The following is a 15,249-nucleotide window of genomic DNA, read 5'->3' on the forward strand; positions in this document are numbered from 1 at the left end:
CTGAAGAGATGGCTGCTCCTCAGAGGACCAGCACCTACATGGCAGCCAGCTCACAGCTGCCTGCAACTCCAGTCCTAGAGGATGTAGTACCCTCCTCTGGCCTGTTTGGCCACAGACATACATGCAGACGAAATACTCATACAAATAATTAAAATCAAGAAAGAAATAAAAGTAAATCAGGGGCTGGAGAGATGGCTCAGTAGTTAAGAGCACTGGCTGCTCTTCCAGTGGTCCTGAGTTCAATTCCCACCAACCATGTGGTGTCTGATAGCCATCTGTAAAGGACTCTGATTCCCTCTTCTGGCATGCATGAAAACACTCCGTATACATGAAATAAATAAATAAATCTTAAAAAAAAAAAAAAGTAACTCAGTGTTATGGTCGCTGCTTGAAATAAATAGTTATGTTGTACTCTTCTAGAAGTACTTGGTGTAGGCCAGAACCATAGTAAGCCGTCTTCTCACTGATCAGAAAAGCAATGGTTTTTAAATGGGAGGGGAGGTTAGAATTCCTGCGTGGACCTTCTAAAGTCCCCTAGAAGTCAAACTTAAAAGAAAGAAAAGAAAAAGAAAGAAAAGGTTGCAAGTCATGCAGACAAGCATTTGCTGCCTTGCATTTATTTATCTCCCAGACATCCCTAATAAATCACTCCAGACCAGCCACTGTCCTTTTGTTCTTCGGTGAAGGAGTGAGGCAAACACATGTTTTCCTAGTGAGTCAGCGCAGGATTCAATTTTATTACCTTTGAGCTGAGTTTACCAGACAAAACTAATTGGAAATTTTGCCTTTGGGATCTCCCTTGACTCCTTTTGTATGTAGATGATGGATTTAGCTATGAATTGACATTACAGATGTTGTGGGAGCAATGCCAGCCTTTAGGAATGTTTTATCAGTTTTAAGACAGCCACCTCATGGGTAAGAATGTCAGCATGTCTTCTTAAAAGCACTTACACACACATTTACACACACTCACACATACACATACATACTGTCACACAAGCACAGCCCCACACACATGCACACAAAACACACAGCACATATACTCACACACTCACATGCATACTGTGTGTTTTCATCATAAAAGAGGCATAACTAAATTAGTTCCTAGTTAATTAATACATTTTAGATTTTAGATTTTTAAAAGATAGCCAGTCCTAAAAGTAAGCCCAAAGATATTTCCATCTCTTTGTGGTTTCCAGGATTACATATTCTGTTTAATGAAACCTTGGTAAGAATAGAGCCTTTTCAGTCCATTGCATGCTAAAAAGTGAGGTGTGATTGTACTAAATTGTGACCTACTCTAGTGTACATGCAAAGAACTTCAAAGCCCAGAAAATGGTTTGTTGGTTTGTTTGAAGTAAAGTAGAAGTACACATGCTATTTCATCTTTTACAGTTAGAAAAATTTTGACTGATTGAACTATGAATATATTCATGCCTCCTTACTGTTTGTGGCACTAGTTGGTCTTTCTTTGGATATAGATATAGAAACTACATACTTATTAGGACACAACTCAAAACTTCTCTTTACCACCACATTAGGATAGTTTTGTTTGACATAATCTCCAAAATAATCACTTATAAAAAGTGTCTTGAGCCATTGAAATGAGTCAGCAGGTAAAGGGGACCTGAGTTTGACCCTCAACATCCACTATAATATCTGGCTTGGCTCACTTATTTCTTTGACATAGCTAAAATATGACTCTGGTATAATACATTGAAGTGAGGCTTGCACTTCTTAGAAATTGTACTTAAAAGGTGGTCTCAGCTCTGGGGTTGCTAGCAGATGAGTGGTAGAGCACGCACATGGCATGTGTGAAGCCACGGGTTCAGCCCCAGTCCTGTAGAGAAAACATGAGTGACTTGAGTATATAGAACTTTCTAAATTATTTTACTCAAAACACTTTTTTTTTTGTAAACTTCATTTCAGTTCGTCACATTAGGAACAATTAAGCTGTAAAGTTGAAAATAACTATAAGGTTTCCTATCAGCAAATATAGTCTAACCTAAAATGTCAAGGTGTAGGCTACAAGTAGACTTGTGAAAATGAGCAAAGGATAGAACTGAGTTGTTAGCCAAACCTGTTAGCTTTCAGTTTGTCTGGAAACCACCACGTCTGCCTCCAAGCTGAGTAATCATGACCTCATAGTATGGCTATGGGAAGTATGTACCCCTTCTGCGTGAGTGAACAAGAGGGGTGTCACTGTGCGACCTTCGCTGGGTGAAGCTGCTTCAGGAGACTGTGCCCAGCTGGGCTGGTCTGGATCTTGCTAAGTAGCTGGGAAGAACAAACTTGGTGTCCTCTTGCCTGTCCCTGTGAGTCAGCAAACTCACTTTAAGCTAGTGATGGAGCTCAGGGCCTTGTGCTTGCATGGAAGGCAGGCCTCTAGCACCTAGAGGCCTCAGCCCCGAGCAGTCTTCTGTAGAGACACTGGTGAGAATTTACTTTTTTAGCATCACTAAAATTAAAACTATCAAAAAAAGATTATTTTAATGGGTAATACATTTATTTGATTTGTATTTTCATCTATGTTTTGGAATAGAAATGTCTGTCACACCCACATACACAGCCCAGAGCTTGGAATTGGAAGAAGCTTACGTTTGCCCGGCAAGGGTTACACCAGAGCTTCACCATTGCCAAAGCATCATTGCCTTACTTTTTGTTTTCACCCCCCCCACACACACTTTTTTTCAGAATCAAGCTGTATTTGTAGCCAGTGGAAAAGAACAATCAAACTTACTTTTTTTTTTTTTTAATTACTATCATTGTATGTCTCACTTACGTTTTCTTGTGTTAAAAGTGTTTGAAACTAGATCTCACTATGTAACCTCAGCTGGCCTAGAACTCTGGGTATAAACTCAGAGATCTGCTTCCCCACCCACTGTGCCTGACTGCAGTTACTATATTGGTTTTGCTAGATGTCATTGTATCATTTCTCTGGAGTTATTCAGAATATCTAAACTTTTAATTGAATATTCTTTTATGTTTGTTTGTTTTTTCTTCTGTAGGATCAGAAAGTAATCCCTTTTCTCCCGTTTATGGCATCTATCTAATACATATATAAGATTAAAAACAAACAAGTTTAGTTTGCATGATTAAACATGATTTAACAAAAACTTGATTGAGGATACCTGAGAGGAATTTTAGGGGTGTCAGTATAATCTAAATATGTAGTATTCATGTCTGAAATTTCCAGAGAATAAATTTTTAATAGAATAGAAAAGGGCAAAATAAAAATGTTCTTTTTAAACTTTCAATATTTTAAATCTTGAATATTGTTATATAAGTAGTTCCTAGAAGTAAAATCTAAGGAAAAAAAAAACACCACAAATTAACACCAAAAAAAAAAAAGAAACAAGCAAGTAAGTAAGCAAACATGAATTTTGGAGAGCTGGCTAAGCAGTTAAGAGCGCTCTCTGTTCTTCCAGAACACACCCAGGAACACACAGCTCCACAGCATGTCCCTGGCCTCCCTGGGAACCGCCATTCATGTGCTGATGGAGACACACGTACACATAATTAAACGTAATAAAAATAAGTCTTTGGGGCTGGAGAGATGGCTTAGCAGTCAGGAGCACCTGCTACTTTTGCAGAGGACCTAGACTTGGTTCACAGCACCCCCATGGTGGCTCATGACTGTCCTTAACTTCACTTCGGGGGCATCTGTCTCCCTCTTCTGGCCTCTTCAAGCACCAGGCACATATAGATGCATGCAGGCAAAATACTCCTGTACGTAGAACAAAAGTAAATCTTTGTAGTAAGTAGGGCCTCTATCGTATTTTCTTTTAAAATAATTGGTTTATAAACACAAGTATTAGTGTGCACATGGAATTCTCAGGACTAGTGGGTGTCAGTTCCTTCCTCCTAGCTTTTAGTTTCTGGCGATGGGACTGAAGTCATAGGCTTCATGACAAGTGCCTTTATCCTTGAAACCATTCTGTCAGCCCCTGTAATACTTTATTTTCATCAGTACATCTTACGTAGCTGGCTTTTTTAATGACATTCATTTGACCTTAAAGGGCTTTGATACACAATGACCACCTTTTTTTTTTTTTTTTTTTTTTTTAGGTCTGAGTCATTTATGAAAGCCAGTGGGAAAGTCTTTACTAAAAACCTTCATATGCAGAAATATTCACACAATATGGTCATTAACAAAATTTCTGTGTGGGTATAAACCAGTTCCAAACAGATAAAGGCTACTATATATTATATACTAGTGAACAGCCACCAATCTATGCTCAACAAACTTGGGAATTTACAGTTTTGCCAATTCTTATATTCATTTTATATATAACTAATGTTTGTGTATCAGACATATCACACTCTGGAACTACACCAGATCAGAGGACAACACTGTGGAGCCAGTTCTCTCCTTAATACCTTTATGTCTGTTCTGGAAATTGAACTCATGTAGTAAGGTCTGCGCAGCAAGCATGTTTACTGAGCTATCTCACCAACCCCTATTTTTACCAAGCCTATAGTTGATTTTCTGAATCATGTTACTTGTAATTGTGGGTGCTATGTGCATGTGCGCAAGTGAGTGCAGTTGCCTACAGAATCCAGAAGAGGGCATCAGATCCCCGGGAGCTGGAGTTACAGGCATTTGTGAGCCATCCCAAGTCAGTGCTAGGAGCTGAAGTGACTGGAGGGACAGTCACCTTTAACTGCTGAGCCATCTCTTCAGTCCCCTGGAGTTGATTTTCATGCAGGCTCCTCATCGGGTGCAGTTGGGAATCATTGGATATAAGACTTTATTGAATGTCTAAATGTTAATGTAGTTTAATAATTTGTAATATTGCAAAATTAAAGCAGAGTATCACAAAACTTGCTGTAGAAAAAAAACTTAAAAGTACACTTTATTGATAAGTGGTTACACAGTTGTATCTTTGTTTAAGAACTCACTGGAAAAGGTAGGTAATATTCTCAAAACATACCTAAAAGAAAAGTTTTATCACAGGGTTACTATTCTGACAAGTAACTTTCCCCTGAGGGGGGAGCAGCCTTACCAGGCCACAGAAGATGCAATGCAGCCACTTTTGATGAGATCTGATAGACTAAGATCAGAAGGAAGAAGAGGGGGACCTCTCCTATCGGTGGACTTGGGGAGGGCATGCATGAAGAAGGGGGAGGGAGGGTGGGACTGGGAGGGGAGGAGGGAGGGCTTTATGGGGGGATACAAAGTGAATAAAGTGTAACTAATAAAAGTAAAAAAAAAGAAAGAATATAAAAATAAATAAATAAAATAAAAAGAAAAATATTCTGACAAGTAATTCTGGATAAGTAATATACAAATCAAGCCAAAAATTGGATAGGTTGCCCAGAGCTGGCTTGAGGAAGGTTGTTTTATCAAAATGCTGGCTGCATCTTAAAATGTGTGTGTAGGTGGAATCTTGTTCTCTGAAAACAGTGCTGTCCTTGTGTGACATAGTGATTCATATGATGTTGAAATGAGATGTATCAAAATCCCTTTTTCATTAGTATTTCTCATCAGAAGTTTCTTGTGTTTGTTTTCAGGGCCCACATATAGCTTCAGTTACATTGGCTGCTTATGAATGCAATTCAGTCAATTTTCCTGAGCCACCCTATCCTGACCAGATTATCTGTCCAGATGAAGAAGGCACTGAAGGAACCATTTCTTTGTGGAGCATCATCTCAAAAGTTAGAATTGAGGCCTGCATGTGGGTAAGAGCTGCATTTTCATATTTGCTAAAACTAACCTCACCATCTTGATATGGGTCTTACCTTTTAGACTATGGTTTACACATGACTAGCCAGTGAAGATTTGGGAAGCCACTTGCTGCACACTTCCAAGGCTAAAGTCAGAGGTGGACATGTTGGTGCATGCTTATAATCTCAGGGTTGTGGAACTCAGACAGAAGGGTCAGACTAGACCGCAGAAACAAAAAGAGTTAAGAAATAGAAAATTAGTCATGTATACTACTGATAGACTAAATAAAACACTGTGTTTGTTAAGAATTTATTTCAGTTTCAGCATTGTTAGTGAAAAGGCCCATTTCTCCATGTAAACTAAGCTTCCTCGCTGATTTCAGAGTGTGTTTAGGGAGTGATCCGGTTGTCAGTTGCCCTAGTCATTCTGTCAGACTTTAACCTAAAGTTAAAGTCTTCTAGGGAAACATTTTTGGGCAACATTTCAATGGCAGATGTATTTTATCTTGATTAGATGTTTGCTTTTACTTAAATTTATTTAAGTGTTCCTCATTAAGGCATACATCTTCTATTTAGTTCACTGAGTTTATATTAATTTTTTTTTCCTCGCAGTTTTTAGGAAATAAGAGCACGTAAAAAGGTCACACACAAATCTTGCCTTGGGTGACAGTGAGGTGATTTCCTGGGTAAAGGTGCCTGCTGCCTGACCTGACATCTTAAGTTTAGACCCTAGAATCCATGTGAGAGAAGGAGAGAAGCACCTCCCTTACCCTGTCCTCTCACCCCACACCAGGGCACACCTTTGCATAGGCACACACGCAAGCACACACACACGGATGTGCAGACAGGAACACAAACAAGGAAGTAAAGTTTTTTAAAAATCTTAATTCCACCTTTGATTCCAGCACCCACAAGGCAGAGACGGGTAGCTCTCTGAGTTCGAGGCCAGCCTGGTCTTCTGAGTGAGTTCTAGGACAGCCAGGGCTAACAGAGAAACCCTGTGTCAAACAACAAACAAACAAAATAAATAAAATAAAAAATCTTATTTCATTAAAGCAGCAGTTGTTACCCTAACTTAGAGGCAAGTTTGTTTTTTCATTGTTGTTCTGGATGTATGTGTTTGTTTATGCATCTGAGTATTTTTCCTGCATATTTGGTGTAACCACTTGTGTGCCTATACCTTTGGAGTTCAAAAGACAGTGTCAGAGCCCCAGAACTGGAGTTAATAGGCCACAATGTAGTAGATGTTGGGAATCGAACCCAGACCCTCTGGAAGAGAAGTATGTGCTCTTAACCACTACACCTCTCCAGCTGTGGAAGAGACAGGATTTCAAAAGTTATGTATTAGTGCCCCCTTCCCCCCGGCGGTTCTAGAGATCAAACGCTAAGCCTGGCACTTGCTAAAAGCAAGTACTCTTCCACAAAACTACATCCTCAGCCCAGAAATTATATTTTGCTTTGAAGGAATTACAAAGCAAATGCCATATGTTGAGTTTGATTATGAAAGGCAGGAAGAGTAGTCATGTTTCCTGTTGCTCTTTTCTAAACACTGGAGACAGATTCAGTATGCTGGTAGTATGTTTTATAGATTTGAGGAGTTTATTATGAAAAATTAGGATTAGAATAACATATTTGGAACATATGATAAGAGGCTGCTTGTACAGTTTCTTAGTTTTGTTCCTTCAAAAGTTCTTTTTGTGGCTTGATTAATACTTATGCAAACCAAAGGAGCTTCTGTTGTGGCTGGCAGCCTTACCGCCTTCTTCACCTTCTGGTGTGGGTTGTCTGAAGTGCCTCTTCAGCCAGGCTTCCTGCCTGCTCTAAAGCCTAGTGCGATGACTTCCTTCCCCGAATACTGACTGGCTTCTGAAAAATGGAGGCTTTACCTTCAATATGTGACCTCACGGTGGCCAGCACAAGCTTTTCCCACAGTGCAGGATTTTGTCTAATGTGTATTTTCTTCTTTCCCTCTTTTAACTGTCTTTTGTCATCTAAAAGCCTTAGTACCTATCAAATGTGGCTTTGTTTTTTTCTTTTGGTGGTTATTTTGTTTTTGCTACAAGTCTCGCTATGTAGCTGGCCTGGAACTCACAGAGAATTGCCTGTTTCTTCCTGCTGAAGCGTAGGCTTAAAGGCATGCATCACAATGCCCACCTAGCATCGAGTTATTTTTAAATTGGTGCCTGTCGTCCTCAGTATTTACAAGTCTTTTCATTAAATGCTGTTTCTTAATGGGATACCCATGTTTGAAAGGATAAAGTTAAACCGTTACTTTACATCATATGTTGGAATTAACCAAAATACATAAAAAAAAAAAAATCTTAGAGCTAAGCTAAGACAATTCAACTGCTGAAGAAAAAAGAAAGAAAAATAAGCATGCTGCTGAATTTGGCAGTCGTTTCCTGTATTTCACAACAAAAACTCAGGAGGAAAAAGGTTAAAAATGTATGCCAAAGCCACCCCGAAGAGGTTGGGTAAATGACCTAGAGCAGGAGACCCAGCTGCTAATCAACAGGTGATGAAACGCTGAAAAATATCCCCAGTGTTTGAAGACAGACCTCCTGTCACCCAACAGTCAAACTTTAAAAGGGTCAATGAGGGACGGGGTTTCTCTCAGCAATAAAACACTTGCCTGGTATATGTAGTGTCCTGGGTTCAGAAGCATAAGAGAGTGTGTACCTGAGTAGACGTTTATTCAAAGATGTACATAAATGGTCCATGAGTATGAGAGGGGGAGCAACAGTACCGGTTAATAGGGGAATGCAATTCTAAGCCTCAAGGAGCTATCCCTTAATGGCACTGGCGAGAGGCTAGGGCAGGAATATCACCATGAGTTTGAGGCCATCTGAACTACGGAGTGGGACCTTGTCTCAGAAAACCAATAATTATATTACCATTTTTAATGATGATAATTATGATGTAATGGAAAACAAGATGCTTCCAAAATGTAAAGAGATTGGTGCAGAATGAATTGATGGCAAAAATGTAAAGTTGTTAGCTACTGTGTGCAACAGATGGTCAGAGAAATACTTAAAACAATCTAGGGCTTTATAGCCCTTTAGAAGCCATTCCAGGTCCAAAATGTAGCAGCATTTTGGAGTAGGGAGGGAACAGTGGGGTGCTGGACACAGGACCACCTTCACATGCCAGATTAGTACTCAGCCACTGTGCCACAAATCTAACCCTTCAGCTTTCTTCTTTGAAAGCCTTTATTAGTGTATGGACATAATAGGTTTCATCGTGATATTGTCATACATGTGTATGATGCATTTCTTTTCCCAACTAGGCCCCCTTTTACTTTCACCTCCTATCTGGGGAGGGAAGGAGTACCTTATTAGGGTTACATACAGGAGCATGGATGAGAGGTCGTTTTTAGTAGCATGGACACTGCCATTAACATCCTTTTTTAACTTCTATAATTTGTTTAGCCAGTTCAAACCTTCTCACATTTGTTATTCACTCATGAATGCCACAGATAGCTCTTAAGCATTTAAGTTCTTAATGTAAACAGAAACTATGGTAAGCTCTGTGAAGAATTTTATGGTGTAGTGCTAGAATTTGCCCTCATCTGGGTTCAGAGGTTTCTGCTAAGGAAACCTCAGTTGAGATCTGAGGAGGGACAGTGAGGTTGGAATGTAACCAAAGCAGGAGAGTCAAAAATACATGTGGTAACTTTCAGAAAGCTTCACATTCTAAGGGACTTTTTTTTACATTGTTACAAAATACACATGACAGTTTCCTGTTTTAACCACTTTAAGCATGTAATTCAGTGTCATTAAGGCACATTTACAATTTTTACGTAACCATCGCCAATGTCCATTTGTAAATATTTTTTTGTCATTTGAAAGAGAAATTCTAAACCAATTAAAAACTAATTTCTCGTTCCCTCTTTTTTCCTGACCCTGGTAATGTCTACTCTGTATTTCTGTGGACTTGCCTGCTCTGCATATCTTAAATGGCAAATAATATGTTTGCTGTTTGGTGCCTCATTCTTAGTTTGGAATGTTTTCAAATTTGACCCGTTCTGTAGCATTGTTAGAATTTCATTCCTAAGGCTATCTCAACTATATCTTTGTATACTTTAAAAATATTAGTTTAAGCTGGGTGCAGTGGCACATGCCTGTAATCTTAGCACTGTAGGAGGCTGAGGCAGGTGGATCTTTGTGAGTTTGATGCCAGCCTGGTCTACAAAGTGAGTACAGGACAACCAAGGCTACACAGAGAAGCTCTGTCTCAAATAAAATAAACAATCAAACAAAATATTAGTTTAAAAAAGCTGAACATGGTGGCGTATGCCTTCAATCCTAGCCAGAATGACACAGTGAGCCCCGAAAAGAGGGGAAAAAAAATAGTTAAAAAAAAAAAAAAATCTCATGGAAGCTGCAAGCATGTTTTATCTGCTGAACAATGTGATGTTATCAGGATGTTACAGCTGTTCTAAGAGCCTTGACTTCCTTGGTGATTTTAAGGTTACTTTCCAAGCCTTTGCTTATTTAACCTCTCGTGTTTGAAGTTGGAATAGTTAGTGAAAAATGCCTCTGCGATTAAAGGATGTTTCTGTTAGTGCAAAACTACAGCTTCCAGGAAGTCTGCTGTCCAGATTTACACCATTAAACCTAACATTTCTTGATTATAAGTTCACAGTTCTGGTGATGAATTTACTTGACAGAACTTTTTCAATACGTGAAACATTAGTTTAAATATTTTCTTCTCCCCAAATCTTTGTAGAAAATTAACACACCAAGGAGATATTGTACTTATCACTTTGTTCTCATGTTTTCTGGACATTAAATTCTTCACCTGTCCCAGAAGCAAGAACTTCAGGGTAATGGTTACAAGGATTGCTTGTCTTTTTGTTGTTGTTGTTGTAAGTACTGGGTGATGATTTGTCTTTCTCTTAGAACAAAAGAACACTCCCTTCTCTCCTTTTAATTAAACCTGGACCAATATGTTTATTTATAAATAAGCAATTAGAAGGTGTTTAGGGCCAGTAGATAGCTCACTTGCCATCAAGCTCAGTGCTCTGAATTTGATCCTCAGGACCCAAGACAAGGGCTCATGTGCCCCAGTCTGGCCTTGAACTCATGATGTAGCCATGGATGACTTTGAATGTGTGATCCTCATGTCTCTATCTCCTAAGTGCTGGGATAATAGGCATTTATCAGTTTATGCCCTGTTGGGGGTCAAATCCAGGGCTTCACGCATGCTAGGCAAACACTTTGCCAAGTAAGCTATAGCCTCAGGTTTATAAAATTACTTTAAAGAACTGTGGAAGCCTGAGTCCTCAGTGCCTAATTTGAGATAACTAACTTGGTGTCTAGAGTGTAATGTGTTTTGAGAATCTACTTGTATATCCTTTTTATTTGTTCAGTAGTTGAATACTGACATGATTACTATTTTTTCTATTATGAAAAGTATGAAGTATTAAACTGTAAATGATTGTGATCAACTAAGACCAGGCATAGCTTTTGATTTCTTTTCATTCCATTATGCTACTTCCTTTCTGGCCTTAAGGAAATTTGTTACAAGTTTAAATCAGACGATTGCTTCCAGAATTGTCGATGTTTGACTTTACATCTGAGCTTAGAGAAGTTCACATTTTAACTAGCACGTTGTAATGAGCTTTTCTTCTACTTTCTATTATGGAAAAGTGCTAAAAGTTTCCCCGAAATAGAAAGAAATAAAATGAACCTAATGTACTCTTACTAAATTTGTCCATCTGCCTTGGCTGACTCTGTTATCTTAGAACAAATCTCACACATTTTATTTATTACCCTTCAAGCTTAAATGAATGGATCACAAGTCATTAATATGCATATTAAAATTAGTAGTGGTGTTAACAATCATCATCTACTTAATGGTTATTTATTTTGTTTTGAGACAGGGTTTTGTTTGAGACATGGTTTCTTTTCTCTGTGTAGCCCTGGCTGTACTGGAATCACTTTGTACACCAGGCTGGCCTTGAACTCACAGAGATCTGCCTGCTTCTGCCTCCTGAGTGCTGGGATTACAGGTGTGTGCCACCATGCCCAGCTGGGGTTCAGTTTTCTTAACTGTTACTTTTCTTTTCAAACTTGCACATTGATTAAAAGAGTTTGTTGTTTCCCCACAGTGTGATTTTATGGCTTTATTCTGGTGTGTGTAGTTTGAGCCTGTTCCTCTGTTCCCTGTGTTTCCTGTGAGTTGCTACATTGAGATCCTTGAAGTTATGGGCTTTCTGGTTTTGATTTTAGTCTTTTATTCAGACAGGGTTTCTCTATGGAGCTCTGGCTGTCCAGAACTCACTATGTAGATCAGGCTGGCCTGGACCTCGCGGATACCCTTCTGCTTGTGTGTGGGATTAAAGTTGTGCTTCACCATGCCCAGTGTGCTTCTTGTTCTTAACAGGAATAGCTCTGTGTGTTCCTGTCACATGGTGCAATGATGCCTCATTTGTGACATTAACACCAGTGATAATTCATTATTTTTGTCTATTATTTATTAGGATTCATTAAAAATAGTATTCCAAGTATATGTTTTTTTCTTTTGTTTTTAGTTGAAATATCTTTTTCTCCTCTTGAGATTATGTCCTACTCTGCTGCCAGGTTGTCTTCCAACTCCTGTACCCTTTTTCAACCTCCTCATTAGCAGGGCTTACAGTCATGTGCCTCCATACCCAGTTTGGAAGACTTTCCTAGAAAAGATTTCCTCATTGCTAATTTGGTTGCCCAGGGATTTAGTTCATATATGAAAGTAAGAATAAGTATTTGATCCTTTGCACTTTAAAATTTAATGGCTTGTTTCTCTCTTGTCCTCCAGGGTTGATCAGCATTAACTTCTCTTGTTCTTTTTCCCTTCATACTCCTGACCTTCCTTTTCCTTCCTCTTTTTCTAACTCTCTTCTTCAACACAGGTTTACTTGCCAACACTTAGACATGTTATTTTTCAAAGTTCTTATTTCACGTATAGATAATGATTTATACTGTTTCTACACACTGAAGATACAAAACTTTTAAATTTGCTGATGTCCTTCAAGGATTCCTTTTAGATCAGGCTGGCCGCAGCCTCAAAGAGATCTGCCTGCCTCTGCCTGATGACTGCCTCAGTTAAAGGAGCACATAACCACACCTTTCTATAAACTTTTACTGGTTCTTTGTGAGTTTCATATCATGCACCCCAGTTCTACTCATCTTCCTGTCCCCTTATGTCCACCGTCTGCCCTTGCAACATCCCCCCCCAAAGAAAAGAAATAGCATACAAATAAACAAAGCATAGGAAACAGCTCGTCATGGAAGCTGAGGTGTGTCACAGTGTGTCTCATAGTACGTCTCTGTCCATACATCTTCACTTATGAATGTTCGTTGTCTGGTTCTCGATCTCTGTCTTCTGTGACACCATCTATATTGAACCCTCACCAGGACTCCTTCCGGTTATTCTGTCGTTGCCCTGTGTCATAGAGATCCTACAGCTTTGGATCCTCAGGACCACTGGCTCTTTTTTAAAAAAATCATATGTATATGTGTGGCTATGTATGTGCACTTGTGAGTACAGTTGCCTACTGAGGCCAGAAGAAGGTGTCAGATCACTCAAAGCTGTAGTTTTGGGCATTTGTAACTGAGTTCCCAGATATAAGTGCTGGGAAAAAAACTTGGGTTCTCTGCAAGAGCTGTACATACCTAACTGCTGAGCCATCTCTCCTTTAAGAATTCTTTTCAAGGCATTTAGACCAGTGTAAGCTAAAAGTTAAGGTTGCTTTGTAAACTAGCAAATAGCAAACCCTTTCATTCACTGTAACTCAGGGCAGAGTACCAGGTCTGGCTGGCTGGTTGTTTCAGAGTGGAGGTTTCTCCAGAGGCTGTCTCTATCATATTATGGCCTATCTGGTATTTAAGCCACTCTAAGCCAAGTTTCTGATTCTAAATTTTGTTTTCATCTTTATGTTCTGAACTGATTAAGGAAAAATAACAAAACAACAACAAAAACCTTCCTTCAAAAACGTAAATCTACAAAGTGTGAATCATTGAGCAAATAAACATTTTTAAATCCTTTCCTAACAATTACCCATCCTGGTGCTGAGTATGAGCACCTTTTTGGAGAGCCTCTTGGTTGCAATTTGTGCTAAGGCTTTATTTTTTGAAGGAAGAAAGATAAAAGGCTGTTCTGATATTTAAAACACCTGAAATGTCCTGGAGAGTTGATTGCTTGCTTGGAGGGTTTTGTTTTGTTTTCGAGATGGGTCTTTAGCCCAACCTAGACCAAGAGGATCAAACTTGTGATCTTCATGGCTGTGCCTTCCAAGTGATAGCATTTTTCATTTGCATTATAACAGTAGAACCTAAGGAGAGGTGCTATACTGAGTCTATGTATGTGCCAAGGAGTGTCTCAGAGTCTTGTTTATTAACTTATGTGGGTTACAAGTCAGAATTGGGACTCAGATTCTGAATCTTTGAATTTTGTAGCATATGTATACAATGCCATGTATTCGATGCTTTTGGAAATATAGAAAATGTAATTTGATCTGTTTTATCATTGTGCTGAAAACAATCTCATGGAGAGTATTTTGCCTTTTCACACAGGGTATTGGTACAGCCATTGGAGAGCTGCCTCCGTATTTCATGGCCAGGGCAGCTCGTCTCTCAGGAGCTGAACCAGATGATGAAGAGTATCAGGAATTTGAAGAAATGCTGGAACATGCAGAGAGTGCACAAGTAAGAACAGTATGGGGAAATGGAATTCTAATCCCTGACTCAACTGTTATTCAGGTAGAATGGTTAATAGTAGCTGAATGGAAGAAAACTGCCAAAGTGAAAACAAAATGAAATATGATCTGGGACAGAATATCTGGGAGACTCGGCTCCTAATAGGTTTGCACAGCATGCATGTGGGCTCTGTCCCTAATACGATGAGGAAGGGGAAAAGCCTAGACATACCCTTGGTCGGTGGTTTTTTTTCCCAAACAATTAGTAAAAAGATAAAAAGCCACTTTCATCACCCCCAGAAACTGATAAATGTCACCTCTTTGCTTCAAAAAGAGTGTGTATGTGCGTGCAAACATATGCTCACACTCACCCAAGTCCTTGTTGTATGTTACTAGTTGGGTTTGGTTTATTTCCTGATAAAGTATAGTTTTGTAGCCTAAGATGTCCTTGAACTCAAGGGTTGTACAGTACTACAACCAACTCTGGCTATCTTTATGGTAGCCATTTCCTCCTGAAAAACAGCCTTGGCACTTCATCCTCATGTGAAAACACACAATCATGTTTAAAGCAATTCAAATTAGTCCTTCTTTACCTTTGAATGTTCTGTTGAGTATCATCAGAATGGACAGGATAAGGCAGATCAGTAAAAAACTAAATTCCAGGCTTAGGCAAGCTGCGGTAGTTGATGAAAGCTCTTTCCCCGAGACAGCCTGTGTGGCAATCTCAGTGTTGCTGGGTGGTGGTTTCACTCATAGGAGACTGCCTCAGAACACTGGTGAATGTTAAGGCTGGCCTTCAAAAACACTGCAGACAACACTGCGGTGACCACTGTGCAAAGTGAGCTCTTTTTGCTCCCTCCCTCTAGAGTTGAGGTTGAGAGCTTTGGTAATTTTTAATAGAAGGA

At 39.3% G+C, this 15,249-nt stretch overlaps 1 protein-coding gene across 4 annotated transcripts in view; it reads left to right on the forward strand.

The window, feature by feature from the left end:
• The window catches only part of Vmp1 (vacuole membrane protein 1), a 96,655-nt gene that overhangs the window by 32,315 nt on the left and 49,091 nt on the right, over window positions 1–15,249 (forward strand). For all 4 annotated transcript variants that reach the window (XM_021645855.2, XM_021645856.2, XM_060387060.1 and 1 more), the window contains 2 exons: window positions 5,515–5,682; window positions 14,223–14,354. In XM_021645855.2, the coding sequence (XP_021501530.1) occupies window positions 5,515–5,682; window positions 14,223–14,354 (300 nt within the window). The remainder of the gene's footprint in view (window positions 1–5,514; window positions 5,683–14,222; window positions 14,355–15,249) is intronic.

Source organism: Meriones unguiculatus, chromosome 7 (assembly GCF_030254825.1).
Source record: "Meriones unguiculatus strain TT.TT164.6M chromosome 7, Bangor_MerUng_6.1, whole genome shotgun sequence".
NCBI classification, from domain to species: domain Eukaryota; kingdom Metazoa; phylum Chordata; class Mammalia; order Rodentia; family Muridae; genus Meriones; species Meriones unguiculatus.